Source organism: Vanessa atalanta, chromosome 13 (genome assembly GCF_905147765.1).
Source record: "Vanessa atalanta chromosome 13, ilVanAtal1.2, whole genome shotgun sequence".
Lineage (NCBI taxonomy): Eukaryota > Metazoa > Arthropoda > Insecta > Lepidoptera > Nymphalidae > Vanessa > Vanessa atalanta.
Window position 1 is genome coordinate 2,817,142 of NC_061883.1, and position 23,796 is coordinate 2,840,937.

At 31.8% G+C, this 23,796-nt stretch overlaps 2 protein-coding genes across 2 annotated transcripts in view; both read right to left on the reverse strand.

Annotated features, from left to right (window-relative positions):
* LOC125068516 (protein yippee-like) overlaps positions 1–18,071 on the reverse strand; it is an 88,623-nt gene extending 70,552 nt beyond the window's left edge. The window contains exon 1 of the mRNA XM_047677697.1: positions 18,037–18,071. The gene's annotated coding sequence lies outside the window, so the exon portion shown is untranslated. The remainder of the gene's footprint in view (positions 1–18,036) is intronic.
* Positions 18,072–21,329: 3,258 nt separating this feature from the next.
* LOC125068204 (COP9 signalosome complex subunit 7a) lies at positions 21,330–23,701 on the reverse strand. The gene is made up of 4 exons (XM_047677261.1): positions 23,372–23,701; positions 22,755–23,007; positions 22,058–22,278; positions 21,330–21,540 (listed from the first exon to the last, which is right to left on the reverse strand). The coding sequence occupies exons 1-4, from the start codon at positions 23,564–23,566 to the stop codon at positions 21,388–21,390; spliced, it is 822 nt and encodes a 273-aa protein (XP_047533217.1). The 5' UTR covers positions 23,567–23,701; the 3' UTR covers positions 21,330–21,387.
* Positions 23,702–23,796: the final 95 nt, after the last annotated feature.

The following is a 23,796-nucleotide window of genomic DNA, read 5'->3' on the forward strand; positions in this document are numbered from 1 at the left end:
TCACATATATATGTACTTTTTATACCACAACGAAGACGTTATCTCCCCGATATACAAAACAATATAATAATTTTAATGACAATGAAATGTTCGCCAAAATTTTTTAATTAAATATTATTACAAATAAATAAATAATGTGTGATCGTACTTCATTTAAGCTCCATAAATTTTGCTTGATCAAAAATTGTTTATTCGAATCTTATTCGAACAAAGGTCCATTATTCCTGATACTTATTGATGTTTAACATTAATTTGAATTATTTTTTCTGATCTTTTGTTTAAATGGAACAATTTTATTGCTTCATTTAAACAAAAGAGCCGAGATGGCCCAGTGGTTAGAACGCGTGCATCTTAACCGATGATTTCGGGTTCAAACCCAGACAAGCACCACCGAATTTTCATTGCTTTATTTGTGTTTATAATTCATCTCGTGCTCGGCGGTGAAGGAAAACATCGAGATGAAACCTGCATGTGTCTAATCCCAACGAAATTTTGCCACATGTGTATTCCACCAACCCGCATTGGAGCAGCGTGGTGGAATATGCTCCAAACCTTCTTCGGAGGAGAGGAGGCCAGCTCAGCAGTGAGATATTTACAGGCTGTTAATAGATAAAAAATGTAATTTTATTGCAAAACAAATAAATCCAATAACCAAATTGTATTTTCGTTTTAAAATCGCAAATCTCTTTTGTGTTATAAACATGTCCATCTAAAATTGCTTCATGGCTTACACTGTTAGTATATGCTAAACTACACATTGGCTGGAATGAACATTGCTCACGACCCCTGGATAGCTCACGTACAAAAAGCGGAGTTAAATATTTTCGTAAAATGTCCTATCCAGAAATATTATGGCTTAATCATTGTCCAAACCTCCACAATGTTTTATTTTCTTCCCTCAAATGCATAATGATTGATGACAGAAAGAGACAAATTGATGTATTGCGGTTATTATTAAGTCAGATGATGAATGTACATATGTATGTGTCTATACAATATGCCCGAAATACGATCAACAATTAGACCTAAACGTAAACATGGTTCGTTTTACAAACAAAAGCAGTACAATTTCTGCAATCATAATACGTATTTCGAATAATTCACTATTAAATCTTTGAAATACATTTCGATAGCCGGCTTTGCCAAGTATTGTAATAAATTTTACATCTTGTACATAAAATATAAGAATATTATATGAATGAATCCAATGTTCGCACCTGTTATTGATTCGACTTCGACATAATTCAAAAAGTCGAAGCAGTATAATAGTTTAATAAAAAAAGCAGATAAAGAAGTATTTTATTGTGCTTATTTGATAGCATGATACAGACAAACCACGTATCAAAACCGTAAAGGTCATACAAATACATATTGCCTTGGATATTCAAGTAACATCTTATTTAGATTCGTTGCTATCGATTTAGAATACTTATTATGTAATTTATTGTTGAATTCGTTAGGAAATAAATATAATTATCATAACAACTGAAATTATAAATGCCACTATAGAAATTGGCATTCAGCATTGTAGTTGTAAATTGGCATCAAATAAAATATATAACTAGTTTCCGACCGAGGCTTCCCCCGCGTTAGAGGGGGAGGAGGGGAGGTTTGTCAGGTGTAGCACATTTTTCCGGGACAAAAAGTAACGTGTCTGTTATTGCGTATTCCAGACTATAATCTATCTTTATTCCAAATTTCATTCATTTCCGTTCAGCCGTTCGGCGAACTAATTTAAACAAACTAAATTAAACTGTTTTGATCATTCTTAACTTTATTATAAATGTTTTTAGTTCTACAATTGTGCGACTAATGTCTTTGCTGCGTACACTTAGTGATACTGTACAAGCTCTCGCCCGTGGTTTTAGTCGCGCATGGTAACCATGGTGCCGTCAGATGTTAGGTTACTCTATCTTTTCTATACCCATTCATAACACTTTTATTAAAAGAGTTGTATAAATAAAAGAGCAGCGAAAACATTTTATCACAAACACACTCGCGCACGAAGCCAGAGCCAGCGAAGAAAATATTTTTTTATTAAGATAACAAACAAAAGGGTATATAATTTATACGATGCAATTCCGGAAAATTTTAATTTTATAACTTTAAGTTGATTATATAAAACCTGAAAAAGCACCGACCTATTTTTATCTGAAACGTTCAAGAGCTATCGATACTTGACCCGCCGACCTTAGTTTTAGTCACTCGACTCTATTAATAGCCGTCAACGGTTTATTTTTGCAATCCTGGTTACTTTATATCAACAAACTCGGACAGCTATCTGATTTGAAGTTATCTAAGATGAAAACCTTTAATGCATTTATAACAACAGAACAAGAACAGTGTAATTTAAATTAAAATGAATTGAAGAATTCGTTTGTTTGGTTGAACGCGCTAATCTCAGGAACTAATGAATCGATTTGAATTTTTTTTTGAGATTCTGATGGCATGTTTATCGAGGGATTTTCATAGAAGCGGAGTATTAATGAAAAATGTTTAAAAAATGGGGAAAAAATATTCCTTTTGAGAGCTTCCGTTGAGTGCGCTGCGTAAACACTTAAAGTTTCGCAAAACTCATATATGACAGAATCTGTAATATAGCCGAGCAAAGTCGTAACAAGCAGTTGTCTCATATAAGCATGACTTTTTTCAATAATATTTGCCAAATTTCAAAGTCAACCAATATGTAAAATTTTAAAGAAACATAATCCAAACACGGATGAAACCACGGAACGCAACTAGTTACTTGTAAACTCCATACATTTATTAAGAGACCTTTATGATGCTCTCTCTATATATAAATATCAGCATCATTTATTTATCTCTCATTATTATTCCGTGCTTTATTTTTGTTTGCGTCGGTGAGGATATGACCTGTGACCTAGTTAACGCTGTAACATGACACGAGTTGACCTCTCGGCCTAGGTCGGCGTCGCCCGCATCTCTAATGCCTCTGTTAGCCCTATCAGCTAGCACCTAACATCTTTGTTAAGACATGTTATCCTAGTATGTCAAACTAAAAATGCTTTGGTTTTTGATAATAATTATCATGATGATCATAAGAGTTAATGAGTCTATTTAAATGGTCTACTATTGTTCAAACGACAGTCCCTAAAATGTAATCCAATATCTACACTCATATTACAAATGCAAAACAAAGTAAATTTGTCAGTTGCTCTCTTACAGACATTAACTGAATTAAATTTGATGAAATTTGGTCTACCACGCTGGAACTCCAAGGAAAGGTATAGGTTACTTGTCCTGCCTAGCATCGAACGATCAATCACTAAAATTCGAGCGAATCCGCGGGCAATACCTAGGGTTATAGAAATTCAAACGTTTCTGAACAGTTACGTTTCAGAATATATTATGTATCATATAAAACCATCGAATATGAACGTTAAGTTATAATAAAATTTTGTTAACGTATTCATAAAGTAGTTTATTCAATCGACTTATAGATAAACTTACTTTGTCCCACATAAAGCATACGTATGTAGTAAAGTCAAGCTATTTCCAGTTTACAGCCACTGTAACTGACTCAATCTCAGCATTGATTGTACAAATTACTGGACTTCATAAATTTTAAGATCCTGCAACTGGGCAATTGATAATGGTCTATTAATCTTGACTTATTAAAGTGGTTTTATGTGCGAGGGATCGTTGACCTCTTCGTTCTGGGTGGCTGATATTTTAAGCGCTGGTAACCTGTGACCTAATTACGATGAACCGTATATCTTGACCTGCCTCGTGATCTCTTGATAAATTATTATCAACATCCTGAGAAATAACGGTTTGTAATTAAATATATGTTTTAATTTATTTTTACATATTTTGTTTACTTACATGCCAATCATGTGCTTATGGATTATTTAAATAAAAATTGAATACAAAGGAATCCTTATTTTACAGGAAAGATATTCTCAGCCACTCTTGAGAATGAGTACCTAATATGAATTAAGAACTACATTGATGCGTGGAGATGCAAAACAATATATTATTTTCACATTTTTGTCATGTCAATTCAACACCTTCGAAAATGCGTCATGATTGAAGTTCTGCGGATCGAATGACTAATCCTTTAATGTCGAAAGACAATGAACGGCAAAACTAACTATAAATCACGTTAGTTCCGAACATTTAAATATGTATTCGTCGAATACGTGGGACAAATACACTTGCATACTGCAGAACTGTGAATCGTGTATTTAAACGTGTAGTTTGCGTCATACCGCCCTATAAATAACGCAAGAGCGATGCAAGAAATAAGCGAGATGAAACGAAAGCCAAATATGCTATACAATGAAGCAAATTCCTAATCAGCAAAGACAATGACGATCTGTGCAAATATCCTGTCCGTTCACGATCACCATTATGCAAAGAATCACACAAGAATCATTTTTTTTTTATTTGCTTTATATTTGTCTTTTTTAAAGGTATGATACCTTTAAAAAAGACAAATATAAAGCGACGAAAATATATATGCTGGTTTTTGAGAGCTTTCTGTGACATAAACAAACATCACAGTGACAAATTCATTTGAGGCACTTACATTAAAATACAATTAAGGTCAGTTTCGTTTTAGTAAAAAAGATTAACTTGGCCTTACGAACAAATGATACTATTGGGGAGACATTGATTCCAAGCTTCTTTTGTTTATCTTAATTGGGATAGTTGGCAATTTATATCTAAATAAATATTTTTATACCCCGTTTCAGATGAACCAACCGAAGTAGAAACGATTTAAGTTTTAACTTCCAGGAGAACGATTCAACGTAATATTATTAGTATCGAGAACAATCTTTCCGAGACATAATTCAAAGATGTTAACGCTTTTTATTTGATTTTTCAACATTAAAGCGGTTTTATAATTCCCGGATTTAAGCTACGGCGAAAATACTTTTCTCTCAAATAAATACCATAATATCTTATGATATATTTTTCGCCAAAACGTGTACAAATTTGGATGCCAGTACAGGAGCAATCTTTATAACTTAATTCTCGAGTTCCGATGGCAGTACCATACTATCGAAACATCTGCAGTCATTCTGTCAATTGATAAACCAACGAGACAATAAAGGAGTTAACATACTTATATAATTTTTGGGTAGTTATTTTTTTTATAATTTTCAAAAGTAAGCGTTAAATTATTTCATAATGTTATGTAAAAATGACCATAATTAACAAATGTAAAACGTTTATACAACTGACACGTAACACGAAAACAACGTAAATATTATAAAAAACAACCTATAAATAAAACACAAACACCACCTGCATTTTTTCAATAATAATATATTAACAACCATTAGTATTAAACAATATTACCATTATATCTAAAATGTTCACTGAAATTATTATTAGAAAATATTTTCTCTAAGCAGATACGGCTCTGTTATATCGTTGGTTGCATCTATCCGCATGGCGTCGCATCTGCCCTAGTTTCAGCCCTGAAGGCCCTTGACACACCAAAAGTGGTTGCACACGTGATTAAAGTCACAAAGTCTCGAAGCATTGTACACGAGTAAACTAAATCAAGTGATTCTTCTATACAACACGGAATAATTACGTTTTACATTTTTATAATAAAGAAAAGGAAGAAGTATTTCATTTTAGGTCACTCGCCTTTTGTTCCTGGACTATTCAGAATCGCGTCATTATCGATAAACTATCTATTATTATTAATGTGACACTTATTGGAACAAGTTCTAAGGAAATATTATATTCGCCGTCAACATTCACATGGACTTTGTGTATGATTTTACCTATGTAAGAGCTGATATATAAGATAATACCCAGTAGATAACTTTTTTTTATCTATCTATATATATAATACTAGTTTATTTTAAGATTTCCGATAAGAAAAATGTTAACAAGACAATATGAAAACACATGCTTAACAGTCAGCACTGGTTACGGTTGCAGGGTAAGTTATCATCGATAAGAATCTATAACTATACTAATCTTGCGGGCTGGCATGGCGAAGACGACTAGAGCAGTACATCTCGCTGACTGTACTGGCAGTCTTCGCGTGGAGGAGGTGGAGTGGATTTATTAAAAAAATATATAAATACGAAGTAGTTCTGCCTGTTACGCTTTCACGACTAAATCACTGAACCGAATTTGATGAGATTTAGTATGAAGCAAGCTTGAATCCCAAGGAAAGGCACAGGCAAAAGCAAGTCTTTTTTACCTAAAACATGTTAAAAAGTTATGATTGCGACACGAACTTAAACTATCCCTATACGTAAACAATGAAAGTTCAAAGGGAAATGTAACGTTCCCCTGAGCTAAGCCGTTGCGAAAATTTAGACATCCTTCTTATAGCGTTGTTATCTGATATTATATATTTTCAGATAAAACTCTATAGCGAGAGCGCTCTATGATATCTCTCTGGGGTTGTCGACTTTGAGCGATTTTATTCTAGCGCCCGCTATCTTAAGTGTCAGTCAGCAACTTTCACGACTGGGTGTTCTAATTTTAGACATATTAAGACACAAATAACCTAGTTTAATTATGAAAAGCTTGTTAATATCGTCCTACGCGTAAAATGACTTCTAATAGACGTTTTTAACTAGGATCACGTAATTTGATGTAACATATATGATAATTCCTTATGTTCTTGCAAGAATATATATTAACTATCCGAAATTACTTAAGCACAACGTTTTTTCGATGTGTTTTTACTTTTACAATTGTATTTTGATGCCATAACATAGACAGTAATATCGTTACAGCTATAGATGTTAAAAAATAGTATAAACTGTACAAGAACTTCGAATAATTTTCAAAAACCGTAATATTACCAAGATTAAATCTTCGGGAATATATATTGTATAAAAAACAACCACCACCAACGCAAACGAGTTTTTCTCTCAAAAATCCCGAGTTGGGATGGTAGAAACATTTTCCCTTGCTTCGGAAAACATGTAAATCCTTTCTGAGCTTGATCCTTTTCGGATCGTGTCGGATTGCCGTCAGCATATTAGAATGTGATGTGGTAAGTGCACCTGTGGTTCCACACATACTCTTGTAGTATCACACACACACACACACACATTGATAGTCTTTGATATTAACCATTGTAATACTCGAAGTTCGGTTAACAAAAGTACTATAGAATATACTATAGAAATAACCATCAAATTAGAGTAACACTGAAAATACAATTAAACTGATAGATAACGTATTCTTATATAAATCTACATGTTAATACGTCCGTCCGTATCCTTTTGGTAAAAAAGGACGCGGAAGGATGTGTATTACGGTCGAATTTTGACTAATGGTTGACCACTAGTTTACCATAATACATACATATATGGCTTCTTAAAAATAGAGTAGTTGATATTACGATTAAAGGTCAAAAAAATATTTTACCTATATTAATTAGTGTTCATATTTATGAATAGAAATAATTAAGTCCGCAGGTGAAGTACGTAACAGGTGAGTCGGATCAGCGATAACCTTTATTTACGAGGCTATTGCTCGAACGTACACCAGAAATTAGTCTGCACCTTATACCAGCGGTTCTTAGTCTTTTTAAATCGAGGAAAACTAAAGTAGAATAATTTATTTTACACATAAGTCACAATAAGTCCAATACATATTTTATATGAAAACTTTCTTGACCAAATTATTGTAATTGTTACAAAGGGCTGACTTAATGCCTGATGGCAATCTCTCCTATAGACCAATCAGAAATACATCAGCATGGTACTAAGTATTAACATAATACTCAAATAAACTACACACGTAAACGCAAAATTAATATGAATACATAATGATATGAATATAATATATTGAAACAGGACATTTTATAGTAATGAGTAACAAAATAAAATAAAAATGATTCAATAATTTATTTAATAACATTAAAAGAACAGATGAGTCGTGGTACATACAGTTGGAACGAAGTCGCTCTCGCTATCTATTAAATAACAGATACAATGAAATAAATGAAAAATACACGAAATTTGAGAATAATTACACGAAAAGAAATAAAATTGCTTTTAATAATCCCTTGTGAAGCAAAGAGTGAGTTTTCAATAATGTTATATAAAACCGTATGTAATAGAAAGATACAGAGAGAAAGAGAAAGAGCGAGAAGAGAACAGAGAAAGAGAAAGACTCTTCAGGTCGCCCAGTGAGGACATGTTTTTTTTCTTACGTGACGATTTCTGTCAGTTCACTCTACTGTAAATCGCTTAAAAGAGATTCGTTCCAATAAAAAACACTATGAAATAAATGAACAACTTTTTTTTTCAAACTAATTAAATATATATATTGAATATGAATAGAAATAGCCAGGAGGCGATCGTTTCATTCCCAAGGTGTGCTATCAATCTTAAACTCACTAATTGTATAGTAACCTTTCGCATACAAGTGTTCCTTAACATTTTTTTTAATTTGGCAACAGAAGCATTTTAAACGCTTTCTGGGATCCTGTTGTAGAACCGTATAGGTACATTGTCCCACAAAAGAGTTACTGACTCTATGCAGTCGAGTAATAAGAGTAACCAGTTTGTGTTTGTTCCTTGTACCAATGCTATGAGAATCAAATTTTCTCTTAAAATCATTAATATTTTTCCGTACATACAAAACATTACAGAATATATATTGAGAAGCAACAGTTAATATCTTCATATCTTTAAATTTATACCTTAATGATTCTTTGGCGGCTAGGTTATAGATTGCGCGAATAGTTTACTTTATTAAATAAATCCTTGTGAATTAAAACAATAATGTTCATTAATAGAGATCTCACGATAACACTTTTTTTAAAAATAAATTACTCTGTAATTCACAAATTTATTTAACAAAGTTTTAGTGTTCAGTAACAAGATAAAAGTTACAATGGTAGATTTATCAAGTAACTTAAACATGAAGATTTTTTCGAAAAAACTTTATGAATAGTTCATCAAGTTCTCTGTAAAACCTTTGCTAATGATACAAGTAGGCAGGGAGCTGGTTAGCGATTCTGGAATTGATTTTAAGGTTTAATAAAAACAGTCATTTTTCTGCCTTGACCTATTTACTGATAGAATCGTCCGCAGCTTCAGGCGAATTTCTCGATAAAAATAGCCAATGAAGTTATTTATAGAGACGTAAACAAAGTATTAATCAGAAACACTCTTCTTTTGAAATAGCATTCGTATGTTTTTAAGCCGACTTCGTGAAAATGCTACTTTTTCTGTATGATTGTGTGTGTGCGATTTTATCAGAATCGATGTTTCTAATCTCTCATTTTGGTTATGTGTAATGTATTTATTTAACTTGACCAATTTCATTAAAAAACATCTAATTACGTGGAAGTAAATACAAAACGACCATCTTAAGTATACAAATATTTCATTAAGTTATACTAGTTTTATATAAAGTAGTAAAGTTTAATCTCAATAGCACCGGGATGTCTGATAATAATTATTAACAATAAAGTTTCGATCTTGGTAATTCTTAGGAAATCCGCTAGAAACTCTTATTTATTTGCAACTAGTTGTCGCCCTCGGCTACGCTCGCGTTTTAGGGGTTGGTCATTAGGTGTTAGGCACGAAACGTAGCCTTTGTTGTCCTTACTTGGAGTTTAAGTTTGCTGCATATCAAATTCATCAAATTCGGTTGTCCGTAAGAAACAGATAGAGTTAATTTCGCATTTATAATATTAGTACAGATGTTTTCCCGTCTGTGATGCCAACTCAACGATTCAAGATAACATTCAAGACATTTATTTATATCAAGGGAATTATTTAGATAGAGAGGAACGAACGGTAATGGTACAGTTCATAGAATGTGAGAATCTTAACTTTTAGCATGATCAATTCCGAGAACCGACTGACTGAGTTTCCATGTGTCTAATTTGGCTTTGTTTTTTAATCCATGTGCAAAGGTGAAGGAGAACATCATGAGAGAATGTGTATTGGATAGATTCTGTACATCACAACATACAATAAAAATACAAAAAGGCTGGAATAAGTTATAAGCTTTAAGGACAAAAACTTTAACAGACTGTTACTGGTAAATAATGTTCTGTAAAGGAATTATGAAATTAGTTTTAATTTTAGAATAACGCCCGTATTTCAGATGTAAGCCATTTTTTATAGGTAGGTGTAATAAGAAATGAATAATAGAATAACCTCTATGACAGAATTGTACAAAAAGGTTTTTGTTAAAGAAGTCTTTATTGTCTTGATAAAGAGTAGCGATATAAATAATTTCAATGTTTATTTTTTAAAGTTTGAAAATTTATCGATCAATTTCCACTAACATAAATAATAAAAATTTGAATTGTTTGTCCATACACTCGTTGGCGATGACGCACAAAGCAAATACCGAAGTAGTCAGAATGCGGCCAAATTATTTGCGGATATGCCAACCGATGAATGAGGGTTTGCGAAAATACATTTAATAATTTAAAATAACTAATTATATTGTAAGAAAATAAATCTCATTCTAGTATGTCAATTAATATCAGAAAATTAACTATGAAATATTTTCTAAGTGCCACTTTTTTATTATTAAACTTCAGTATGTAAATTAATTGTCGAAAAAGAGTGAGTGTCAAGGAATTCTATGTTTCTTAACTCAATATAATATAGATTTTGATTTATAGTATATTTTATTATAACTGAAATTAGATTATAATCTATGAAATTGTGAAATTCGATTTGAAACTTGATACAGAAGTACCAACCACATTACGCGCCAACACTACGATGTTGTCGGGTAAATAGGAGTTGCAATAATGGTCAACGTTAATGAAAAATGTTTTCCCACAAGTCACGACCTCAGGAGTTATATGTGACAAAACATTTCAAGAACAATGGTTACAATACAAAAACAGCAGGTGAACGCGGCTTTCAATGATTGGATTACGTAAGGCATTGTGCAACTTTCAACTATAAAGTACTTTCAAGATAAATCGTTCGTTCTACTTTTATGCTAGATCAATTTTACACCAAAAAATATATAAGTTTTTTTTCAATTTATTTATTGTTTCAAATTAGCAGACGGACTGCAAAATGAGTCACCTGGTGATTGGCACTTGACTGTAAGAAATTTTAACCATCAACCTTGGGAACTAAATGTTATGTCTCTACCCCGGAACACAACAATACTATGTATTGCTCTTTGACGGTAGAACATGATGAGTACTGATACATAGTGATATAGATTTTTTATTTATATTCACAGTACAAGTTTATGACTATTTCACAATCGGACCTCCGACTATAATTTTACTCGTCCTTTGAGACATTCATGCTATTAAACTGAAAGCTGCGATCGTCGGAAAAATCAAATAAACTACCACAACACACAACTCAATATCAATCTATATATGCTTTGAGCGTCAGAGGAGGCATCGAATAGCATGAAACAGCATTATTTGAGACCTGAAATATATGTTAGAGCGGTTATTTATGAGCAAACGTAGATATCGTATAAAATAGCTTCCTTAAATAGAACCTTTCATTTTAAAATTCGAATTCTACATCTAAAGATAAAATTGCCTGGCCGTAGAGGCATTTACGGGATATTACTTAATCAAACGTCGATACATATTCCGCATTATTTATTTTTAAGTGAAACTCTTTCGGCCAATACCGGAATATTTTTGATTCTTTTTTTTGAATTTTAATGCAACGTTTCTTTAACTTAACTAACTCTAACTGACATAAAAAGGATTTTAATTTGACACTTGTACAGCGTGTAATGATTTGCGCTTCGATTGTATTTTTAAATTCTGAATTCGATCGATTGAGTTTTAAATAAGTGATAGACTGCGTTTACTTGTAATTAATAACTTTACTAAATGTGTACGCTATTCCAATCTGTGATTGAAATTTGCGAAGCTCTGTTATATTATACTCTACAAACAGTGATTAAACTAGCTTTATTTACATCACTATTCCACATTGCTACTAATATCAATTATAATTTTTACTTCGAAATATTCAATAACAACTTCGTTGACATTAAATATCATAGATTATTCAAGACTTTAACCAAAAATATCACGTCAATTAAACGTCAAAGTTGTTTATTTGTTCTCTCTGCTCCTCCGGTTGAAATAGGCTTAAGTCTATCGCGAGGTTACTCGCGTATTGGTGAGGTACATATTTTTTACAGCACTAATATTTACGGGCAGTGGTACTCACTTACCAGCAGATGTCTGTCCGTCTGCTTACCTATATTACATTGAAAAGGAGTTGTGGAGGAAGATTCAAAAATTTAAAAGCCTAGACGACTATGTTTTATGTCGGTATGCTTTATTTTTAAACAGCCTATACGATATTCCTATTTTAAAATTCTTTCTTCATCTGAAATATTATCCTACATACTATCTATGGCTTTCAAAAAGACATATCGTTTCCATTCACGCCTAAAAAGATTTCATTCAATCTTAAAAAGGATTTTGTTATTATTAGATAAAGTTAAATAAAACCTGAACTAAATATAACTAGACCTTTCCATCAAATGTTCAGTTGAATGAATTTAGTATTACTCTGTATTAAACTGATCCGAGCTAGATTCATCTAGGTAGCACTCTTAAGGGCCTTCCACATTGGCGTTTTTAACGAAGTGAAAATTATTTACACGTTATCTGATTGCAATTCAATTTTTGCAGCTTTTTTGAAATAAAGTGTTATCATCTATGGTTGTATTCGTAATTAAGCCTTTAAATATATTATCACAGATATTATATTTGCTTTTTAAACAAGAGAAATTTAATATTATTTCTTTAATGATTGTCTTGAGAAAAGTCAGATTTAAATTACATTAAACAAAAATAAATGATTAAGAACCTTAGAATATTGTCTATTGTTTTTCGACCATTATCAACCATATATTTAAATATATGAAAGTAACATAATAAAACTAATTGGCAACAAAACAAATCAATTTATTTTAGACTTTCGAGATGGTTCCAGCAGTGCGATTCAGTAAGAAATCACTTCATATCACAATCGTGAAATATTGATAACCAATACAGTGATACGCGATTTTGATAGGTGTATCCTATAAATTTTATAATTATTAATGTCATGTATCACATTCTGAAATTTCAAGCGTGTTTTGCGATAAGTTTCGAGTCTTGTTACAGAATAGCCTAACGGTATGAAAATACATAGTGAGTCTGACCACTTATCTTAAGCTCAGTGTGAAATACCTTTTATATTCAATATACTACAGTCGATGTCTGTCAAGACGAGTGATGGTCACGACCAAAGGCATCGCTCAATTCCCGTTCTCAGATCAATAGTAAATTGATCTATGGTAATGTAAAAGCTTCTTAATCAAACTTCAATTTACTCAAATGGTTTATTAAAATGTTCTACGTATATCTATAATAGATGTCAGTTAAATGTTAGAGCCGAGATGGTCTAATGGATAGAACTCGTGCATCTTAATCGACGATTGCTAGTTCAAACATACTGAATTTTCATCTTTATTTCAGAGAAGGCCTTAGTCCAGCAGTGGATCATTTAAAGGGTTCCTACACTTTATTTTAATGCGTGGTAAATGTGTAATGTTTCATGTGAGCTTTAAGAAGTATTTAATAAAATTGTTACAAATAACCAGTTACAACTGATTCGGATTATGGATGCCAACGAGAAATACCGACAAAAAAATCAGTATATAAGTATTCTTATTTTTATAACTGAAAGTACTTACAAGTAGAGCTGAGTGCACTAACTACACACCTGCAACATTTTTCATATTACATTGATTAATTCGCAAATATTAGAACATATCTACCGGATTTTATGTGAGAAACGAATAAATTGCCTGTTAAGATTTCATAAGCGAGACGATAAGAAAACCTCGATGAAAATGTATTAACCGGTAAACGATGAAGAACATTAAGTCGTAATCGTATTAACCTCTACATGTACTTGGGGACAATTCTAGTAACAAATTTTCATTTCACCGCAATTAGCCGTTTTCCTATTCTGCCAACACAACGATCCAGTCGCTGTTCGGTTGAAGAAGAATCGGAAATGTATCGTAATCGTTATGAATTAGTATAATTTACCTCCAGTTACGAATCAGCTGAGGTTTATTTTTTATGAGGAAGATAATTGAGAACGTATCGTTCCCGTTATACATTAGTAGATTCGCCCCCGTTGTCATTTACCTTAATAACAACAGAATTGTAAGCATGACGTTATCGAACGTTTCGTCTGAAATAGTTACCAAATCCTAAGTATTCATTAATGTTTCATATGTACCTACGTATTATGTATTATCTAAGTTTCCCGCGATCATACATTCACACGCGAGGGTAGGCGAGAGTAGGTAAACGGTACCTTATGTCCTTTTCTGTAATTTGTATGTAAAGTTTCCTGATAATCGATAGATTAGTTAAGACATATAAGCGTAACACATAAACTCACTTACGTTTTATAATATAAGTTAGTTTATGGTTCACTTCTAAAATAGTTCATTCTATACTAGAAGTTAAAACTTTATGTATCCTTAAAATAATAAAGGAACATTTTGTTATCACCGATGCGTGACAACACAAAAGCAAGTAATTTACTTAATTTGATAGACGTAACCTTACGAAACACTGATATCAGCCTAAGCCAAGACCGTTTCACACCCACATGGATCTATCTGATGTTTTACTTTTATTACCAGTGAAGTAACACCTCGTAATGAACATCTAAGAGTTGTGTTGCAAGAGGAAGCTCACAGATTAGATGTCCTACTTTCATGAAACATAAAATCACCCAACGGTTTCATTAATGTTTATAGTATACGTTAACGTAGTTTAAAATAAATAGACCTCGTTTCGGGGATATATTTGAACGAAGTACTAAATGGAAATGATGAAATTGAATCGGACGGGTTAAAACATAAAACGGCGATAAAAATACGCAAAAGCAAACAAAGTAGTCTAAATTAGGTGCTATTCATAAATAATAAAACGTAACGCCTGAATAAATTTCGTGATTCGTGATGTACAATTTATTAGATTTTGTGAATTAAGTGAAGAAGTATATATTCGTTTGAATGGCAGTTCATTATGCTATTGCTGCCTACTTTTGAGAATATCGATTACGCAAAAAAAAAAGCAAGATAAAAAAATGTGTTTTGAAATAATTGAATAAGATATATTCTCGTAAGGAATCTTACAAAATCATTTTAAAAATTTTATAAAAAATAACGACACAAAATATTATTTTCAGTAACAATTTGCACACAGACACAGTGAATATTCAACGAGGGCACTACCTTGTTCGAAGTCTGACAAAGCTTCGTTTTATTCTATTATGAAAAAGATACGTAGGTAGGTACTCTATTTTGTTTAAGAGCGTAGCGAAAAATTGAGTAAGTATCCAATGAACTCCATTATTTTCTACTACAAAATTCACAGGCAGATATAAGCTAGTAAGTACCTTTCATAAATCTTTAGGAGTTCCCCTGAAAACGAGTATGCAAAATTTCACGATGATTGCTTGTGTAGTTAAGACGTGAAAGCGTAACAAATAAATATACGCATTATACTTTCACATTTATAATATTAATGAGTAATCATATATATGATTCCGAGGCGAGGGAAGTTTTTTTTTTTTATCTTAATATACTTTAATAGTTGTCGCCCGTTTTAGAAGTTGCTGGTCAGGTGTTAGGCATAAAAAACCTATATCCTTCTTTGGTGGTCAAGCTTGCTGCGTTCATAGCAAAATTTCATCAAATTCGATGTAATGGTTTTGCCGTGAAAGAGCAACAAACTTACTTTCGCGTTTATAATGTTAGTATACATTGAAGTTCTTGCGAGCACTTGAAATGTGAATTATTTATTATTTTGTCATTCATTATAATTAATACATTTTACAAATTTCAAATAAATTTAGAGCTACCAACGGTCCTGAACGAAGATTCGACCGGGAAGAATCGGCTAGAAACTCAATAGTTACCCTTTCCGAACGATTCCGATTTTTTTAGGGCGGGTACTACTTTACTTATTTTGCAAGTAAAATAGAACACTTTTCTAGACTAGTTAGGTTACAGGAATAATTAATAGAAACTCAACAGAGTATACTCGAGGTCTCAGGTGTCAGGTACAAAGTAAAGTTCGTCGCACTCCGCTTTCTAAATATAAAGATTAGAACAATACAAGTGGTTGTAATCCGAGAAGTGGTACGTGCACACAGTGCGGTGTCATGCGTCCAAAGGAAACCGCACATTCAACGTGCAACGATTGCGGACAATTTATTTTATAGTCGGTTTGGTTCTGGCCGGAATAACCGCAATATAATTGACATATTTTTTTTGTTCTTATTTAGGACAAACATTATACCATCACGTTGAATTCAACGGAAGTTCATAGAAATCGGTTTGGTTTTTTTTTGGTGGACTCACAAATATGCCACCTATTGATAAGCGGTCAACACCGCCCATGGACATTGATGCTGTAACATATTAACCATTCCTTATATCGGTAATACTCAACAATCATAGAAGTTAAGACGTTATGCCCCTCGAGCTCATAGTTTATACTGGCTCAGTAACCCTTTAAACCGGAAAACTATACTAAGTATTGCTATTTGGCGGTAGGCTAAGATGGGACCTACTCAGATATAAAAACTATTAATTAAGTCGATGGTAAAATTAGTCGTGTATAAATATATTGTTAAAAAAAATGGTTGTTCAAATTTCAAAATAAACAAGTGAGCGACCGGGGCAAACATAAAATCTTGCAGATTTCCATATTTGAAAAAGCTTATAAGAGAGATGAAACGGTGTCTGCAGTTCTATGCACATGCGCTTCATAATAATTTATATTTTATGACGTGTTGTGGATAGACTATAAAATTCTCACAGGATTTATTTTATTAATATAATACTAATTAAACTTTGGGTTAAACCCTACTATGCCAAAATATCAAAATAATAATATAAATTATACTTACTTATTTTTCTATTTACATATTTGAATAAATTATTTGATTTGGTTGCATCGTGGTATATTATGTTTTAAACGAAAATATTTGAGATGAAATATTGACATCAAAATTATATTTTATGAGAAACAATATCTCAATACAAACTCTAGATCAAGCATTTAACGTTATATATAACAATAGGTTTAATTTAATTCAAAACGTAAGAGTGTCAAAAGATAAAATTACCTCGGGCTGAAATTAACTTTTAAAAATTCATTCAAATTAGTGAAATTACGATGTAAACATATTCATCACGAGACATGGTTTTCTGTTTACTTTACGCTTGAGCAAAGAAGAAACAAACATTCGTAAAAATTTCACTCGACTAACCAAACATCAAACATACGTGGTTGCAGCACCTCTGGTTAGGATTTGCATGTTTATTTGGTTGAACAATTTTCACCGTCAATAAAAAAAATATGAATCCGATAATTCTAGTTTTAGTAATAGACTGTAAAGACTGGTTTTATTTGAAAAATCCTCAAAAAATTGTAAGTTGTATATTTTTATACATGTTTACTTTTAGAAGGTTTATTTTATGACAACTATTTGAATATTATGTTACCTTATCTGGAAAAAAATTTGAAGTTTTCATTACAATACTCATTTTTAATTATCGGTATCGATAAATATATCGCTGATAACCTGAAAGAGAGTGAGAGGTATCTCATGGTCGTCTAAATATTTTCGATTAAGACTATATGGAAACACATATAGGCTCACACATCACTGAACGACCTTTCAAAGACATAATCTTTAGCAATGAAGATCGCGACCATAAAGAAGATTAAAACACTTTATTTATACCACAGGTAGGCACTGTGTTTATTGTATAGTGTCGGCCTAGGCAATGGGATTAATGATTGATCCCATTGAACCTATCTCGTGTTTGTGATAAATGACATTCTATAATCCATAAGTGTGTTGTTGTGTGTATGTTGTCTGCATAGTTGGTCTAATGGTTAGCTTATTAGACTGTAGACTGCGAGGTCTTGAGTTCAATCCCCGGGTTGACCCAATAAAAAGATAATGGGTTTCCTGTAAAATAATTGAGTAGTATGTGTTTTGAATTGGCAGTACTTACAATCCTGTACCTTGGAAACCACGTAAAGCCATTGGTCCTGCGTCTAAAAATGTTTCCTGCAATCCCATTGGATTATGTGAGTGAAGGAATTGAGAAAGCACATGAGTTTGCGCACACTCTTGTGCCTTATATTATTTTCTGCGCAGTTGACTTATGGGTATCTTAGACTAGAAGACATCATCACTTGTAATAGTGTGATTACAAAACGGTAAAAAATTATTTATGTTAAGAAGTCAACGCCAAATGTTACCAGTCTTGTCATGACTAACGAAAAAGAAAAAACAATTTTATTTTTTAGTTCTTTTCTAATTATTAAATGTATTTATTTCTATTTGTCTTTAATAATAAAAATTATGAATTAAAAGCGTAATGGTAGGTATAATTAAAAATGAAATGTACAAGTTTGTATCTAATAAAGATTGATGTAGTTATATTTTAAATCCATTGCCTATTAAGCTTGAAATAGTCTTGAAAAAACAAACAAACAGTTAACATTAAGCTATGAAAAACTAGGAAGACAAAAAATAAAACATCGCTAAAAATTAAGAGTAATTCACCTTACGTTATAATTTAAATCTTAACTGGGTTAGCAATACTATGGAATGTATGTCAGTCTATATTAAGACAGGAAATGCATGTGACATAATAGATTTACTTATTTGCGAGGTATGACGTCACAATTCAGTATCGCATTATGGGAACGGAAGCCATTCAGGTGCAATGTGCAGTGCTAAGACGCCTTCCATATGACGAGATTATAATGTTCGCACCTTCGTCGCGAATGATTATGATAATGCATTGTCGTCTTTATAGTTTCAGTAATAAGACACAATTGTATACAATTAGACTTATATATGTAATGTCAGTACGTAAATACTAATGATAGTTACCCAGTTACCGCTTAATAATCTACTTCCAGAGAATGAGTATTTTTTTATCAAATGATGCGTTTTTATTAAAACATGACTTTCTATGGACTAAGTTATACATAAAACGATTGAAAAATACGGGCTATTATGACCTACGTTAGTAAAACCAATGAGCTCTGTTTATATTAGATATTTAGGTATTTTATGAGGCAAGTTTAATATACGAAAGGTCTTTTTATTCTCACGATGTCCAATCACTTATGTTTATTAGTAAAGGGTCAGACAGGCGCCAATTTCTTGCTCGAGACACGATAAAGGATTTGCTGCACTTCGCAGAGTAGAGGTACGCGTATTATATATAATAGAGATACATAGAAAACATTGCTACGTGTGAGACTGGTTAGACCAGATACTCCCCACTCCGTTTCGCCTTGCACAAAACAGCTGACTGATCCGACAACAAAGAACGTAAAGGACAACCTAGTATTTAGGTAGTTATTTTATTTAATTAAGATTTTATTTACGTGTATAAATGTTTGTTTGAGCTATCGATTCAACAAAATTACAAATCGCGACATTGGCTTTTGTTTTCATGCGATTTGGGCTGTAATAAGGTATGCATTTACGTATGACGCAAATGTTTCGTAACTGGTTGTATTTGTAGTGTCTCTATTGTCTTAAAAACTTGACCAAAATAAAGAGAAAATGATAATGACTCCTGTGAATGATTTGATGTCGACCTAACAAAGGGCATACTTGCCTTTCTGTTCATCCAATACACGGAGTCTCTTGAGATATTTTACTCTGAAAAACTATTGTCTCTTTACAAAACAGTCTTGTATATAGATGACAAATCACGGATTCATTTTATTATTTTATAGGAGTCAATTGTCACTTGTGTCGTAGTTTTTCACTCGTCTATTTAAAGTTAATAATATGACGCTTTATAACTTTCACGACACGTTATTTTTGGACAAAAATGGGTTATAAGTACTTTATAGTCTTTGTTTACAATGATAAGAGTTTTATGTATTATTTACATCACTTTTCAGTGGCCTGCGAACGTGATAATCGTTGCACTGCCTGCGCACTTTATTTGCGCTGCTGCGTCAAAAACAGTCGCTCGGGTGTTAAAAGCGAAACTCGCTCGGACGAGAAATCAGTTGTGAGGATTTTCTATCTCCGTCTCTAGCTTAGACATTTACTATTTCATCTCCCTCGCGCAATTGACAATTTGTAGGCTGTGTTACTACATCTAGTGACTAAAAGTTACCTTTTTGAAAAGTAGATTTTATATTTGTTATTGTTCTCAAACATATTAAAATTAAAATAAAGCTCGTGGATTTAATTATAAACAACACAACAAAGTTAAGTAGCAGAAATAATGCTTTTATGCGTTAACAAAGATTCAATTAAACGTTTGACATAGAAACATTTAGCTAGATATTTGCATTAAAAGTTTACCTTGCAATTTAACTCTCATTGCGCCAAAAGAACTTTCAATTTAAAGTTTAGAGCCGGTGTAAGTCACCTTAAAATTTATCGCGCTCAATGGAGTTTTACCTCAAATAAAATATTGTTATACTATTAACAATGATAATATGTATATGGATACCGACCTGAAATTCTTTAAATAATGCAAAATAAGAGCAATGGCGAACTCATATTAGAACACTGTCGAGGCATGAAGGGAGGGCTGAATTAAGCATGACAGGGGACGTTAACGCACGTTTCGGGGACCCTTACCCCTTTTTAAACACCCTATTTTTTAATAATTAAGCTTTTACTATATTACATTAAGATATGCCATCACTCTATACAATTAGGAGAAACATTTGAATTCCACGATGTGTTTTTTAATCTTTTTTCCAAGTTTTTGGCCTGCATGTCAATACGAATACAGAAGGCTTTTTCTAAAAAGTTCATTTTATTGTAAAAATCTTGAATTAAGTTTTAAGCTTGATGATCTATTTCAACATACGTTTAAACAATCTGCTCAAAAGATACTATTTTTTTTTAATTTTGTCCTAAAATGCATGTCAACCGAAATCATTATCCCTCATATTGTTTATTATGGGTCGGTACAGAGTATACAACCATTACGTTTCGGATCATATAAAATTATCAGCAGCTGATAGATTCGAAATAAATAAAACTTAACAGTTTATGCAAAATAAACATTTTTTATAAGTACTTTTAATTATTATTTATCAATATAATAAATCCCTTGTTATATTTACAAGTATTTTTTATTTATTCATATTTTCAATTACTTTTTTAAGCATTGTTTTAAAAAATATAAAACATCTTTTTTATTTACTTTTTTTTGGAAAGATATAAAATAAAATGTAATCTATTAGATGAAGATAGCATTTTCATTGCAAATTACTTTAATAAGGATATATTAACATGAATACAGTAAGAAGTACCTTAAGGTTTTTATTATATATCACAAAAAGTTAACTATTTTCTTAGGAAATAATTATGTGTTTTTCTGCCAAAACTTTGCAGCATTACGAGGAGTTTTGCCCTTGCCAGAGTTCTTTTTCGGCACAGAGTGAGTTTCACTGCCGCCACCAGAAGCAGATTCTTCGTTTTCAGCTTGAGTTTTTAAAGTTTTCTTTATGTATAAAATCTGAAACAAAAATTAAATTTTTCCCATTTAATGGTTCTGAGTTCTGAAAATTTAGAAACATACAGACAATTCATGTGTATGAATATTACTCAAAGTAAGTTAACTTTGCCCATTAACTACTACTATTAACAAGGCTTATTTTAGTACAAAAGCCAATTAATTACAAAAAACAATTGAAATAGAATAGATATAGACTATTGCTTAAAATATATTTTTAACTCTATTTATTATAAGAACGAAAGATCTCCGACATAAAGAAGATCTATTTTAAATAGATATCTTTTTTAAATAGAACTTCGTCTTAAACAAATTCTGTTAAAATACTTCAAGAATACATATTCTTTAAGCTTAATGTATTTTAACATATTTTGCAAACAAACAACAGTTTGTAGAGGAAGAGTAAAGGTAAGCATTTAAGTCAGTATAATTTAAAGTTTTTTTATATATAATTCATAAAAAGCATCACTACAACTCAAACCTTATACATTTATTATATATAAAATATGCTCATTCAAACCTCCTGTTCTATAGCCTGGTGATGTCTAATTGCACGTTGTTTGTGATGGTTAGCCCGCTGTATGTGTCTGTCTACCGAGCTGAGTACTGCCTCACAGGCATTGCACCAATCAGCTAGAACATCCGCAATGGCTGCTGCATCTTCTAATCTAGCATCCCGTCCAAGTGCTACGTCAACTTCTACACGCTTGCATTCTTGATCAAGCTTGCCATGAATTATATCTGAAACATTTATTATATTTTATCAGTTTCGATTGTATTGTACGAACAAGAACATTACTAATTTTTTAAACAAAAATTTTGTTGATTATTCTTTATCTTCGAGTAGTCTTCAGTGATAAAAACAAAATAGATGTTGTATAAAAGATGTGCCATGCATTCTTATTGTTCCTATTTATTTTTATATATTTTTGAATTTTCAAATAATTTAATCTATATAATTGATGCATTTGATATTTTACTAAATTGTCTATTTATAATCATTTTTGTGTTTTATTATTTTACTTTATACTTCATGTATTGTTATTCATATACAAGACACATATAGTGAACTTTATCATATTATATTACAGGCATTCTGATATGTAGATTTATGGTCTGGAAACAAACAAAATATGTACCAATGCCATTTGCAAGACTAAAGTATGTGTGTATTTGTTGTTTTGATAATGGATTTCATAGATTATATTTGACATTACCTGCATAAATGGCTTCTATGATCAAATCTTCTAAGTCTCTAACATTTTTAATATCCAATTCTTTTAATAGGACACTATATGGGATACATTTTTCCTGTGTTGCTAGTGTGGCTATAGTCAAATGTTGTAGCTTTTTGCACTGTACTGGTGTAAGATCTAAATATTCAGATTTGTTTTCCAGATATTCTTTATATGTACCATATGCAAATAGATTGAGGGTTTTAAAATGTGTAGCAAATGGTCCAGTCTCCAGCTGAAATTTGAATAGTGACATTATTTATAATTTATTGTGTCAAAGGGGTGAAGTGAAACTGACTGAACAATTAATGGATGAATTTAATTGTCAACTTCATACTTGACTCATATGAGTTTCAGATAACTCAATATATTTAGCAACCAATTAATTTAGTAAAATTACGGTATTTATTCCAATCAGAGATGAGGCACAAAATGTAAAATAACAATGTTCTGGAACAAATAATTTAGGTGAATCATTAGTTTGTATGTTAAAAAAGGAGGGTTGGACATCGCATATAAAGATACAAAACACATGATCACACTGTATTTGTTATACCTACCGGCGGCTTTTAAGATAATTATGGTAATGAAAAACCAACCTCTTTGATATTAGGCATTTCAAGTAGTTCCCCGAATACATGTACACCTGGTGCTTCTAGCACTTGTTTTATAAGTTCTGCACATGCTGATCCTTTAGCACCTTTAGCAAGTAAAATAAACTGTTCTAGCGGATGATTTGTAGAAAACGATAATAAGGAAGAAGGCTCATCTCTATCCATTGACATAGCGTTCATGGTGATTTTTTGAATTACGCCCGTACAAGAAGATCTAGTATCTAGTATCAGAATAATATTTAACCACTGATATTACAACTTTTCTTTGTGGAGTCTCACTTTTCAGCAATAATTTGACAAATTTTTGACTTTGATTAATTCTCAATCAATAGACAATAAGCACTATTAGACTTGGCGTATATAGATAAAAACTTAAAGCTAACTTTTTTTTAACTTCATGGAAACGATAA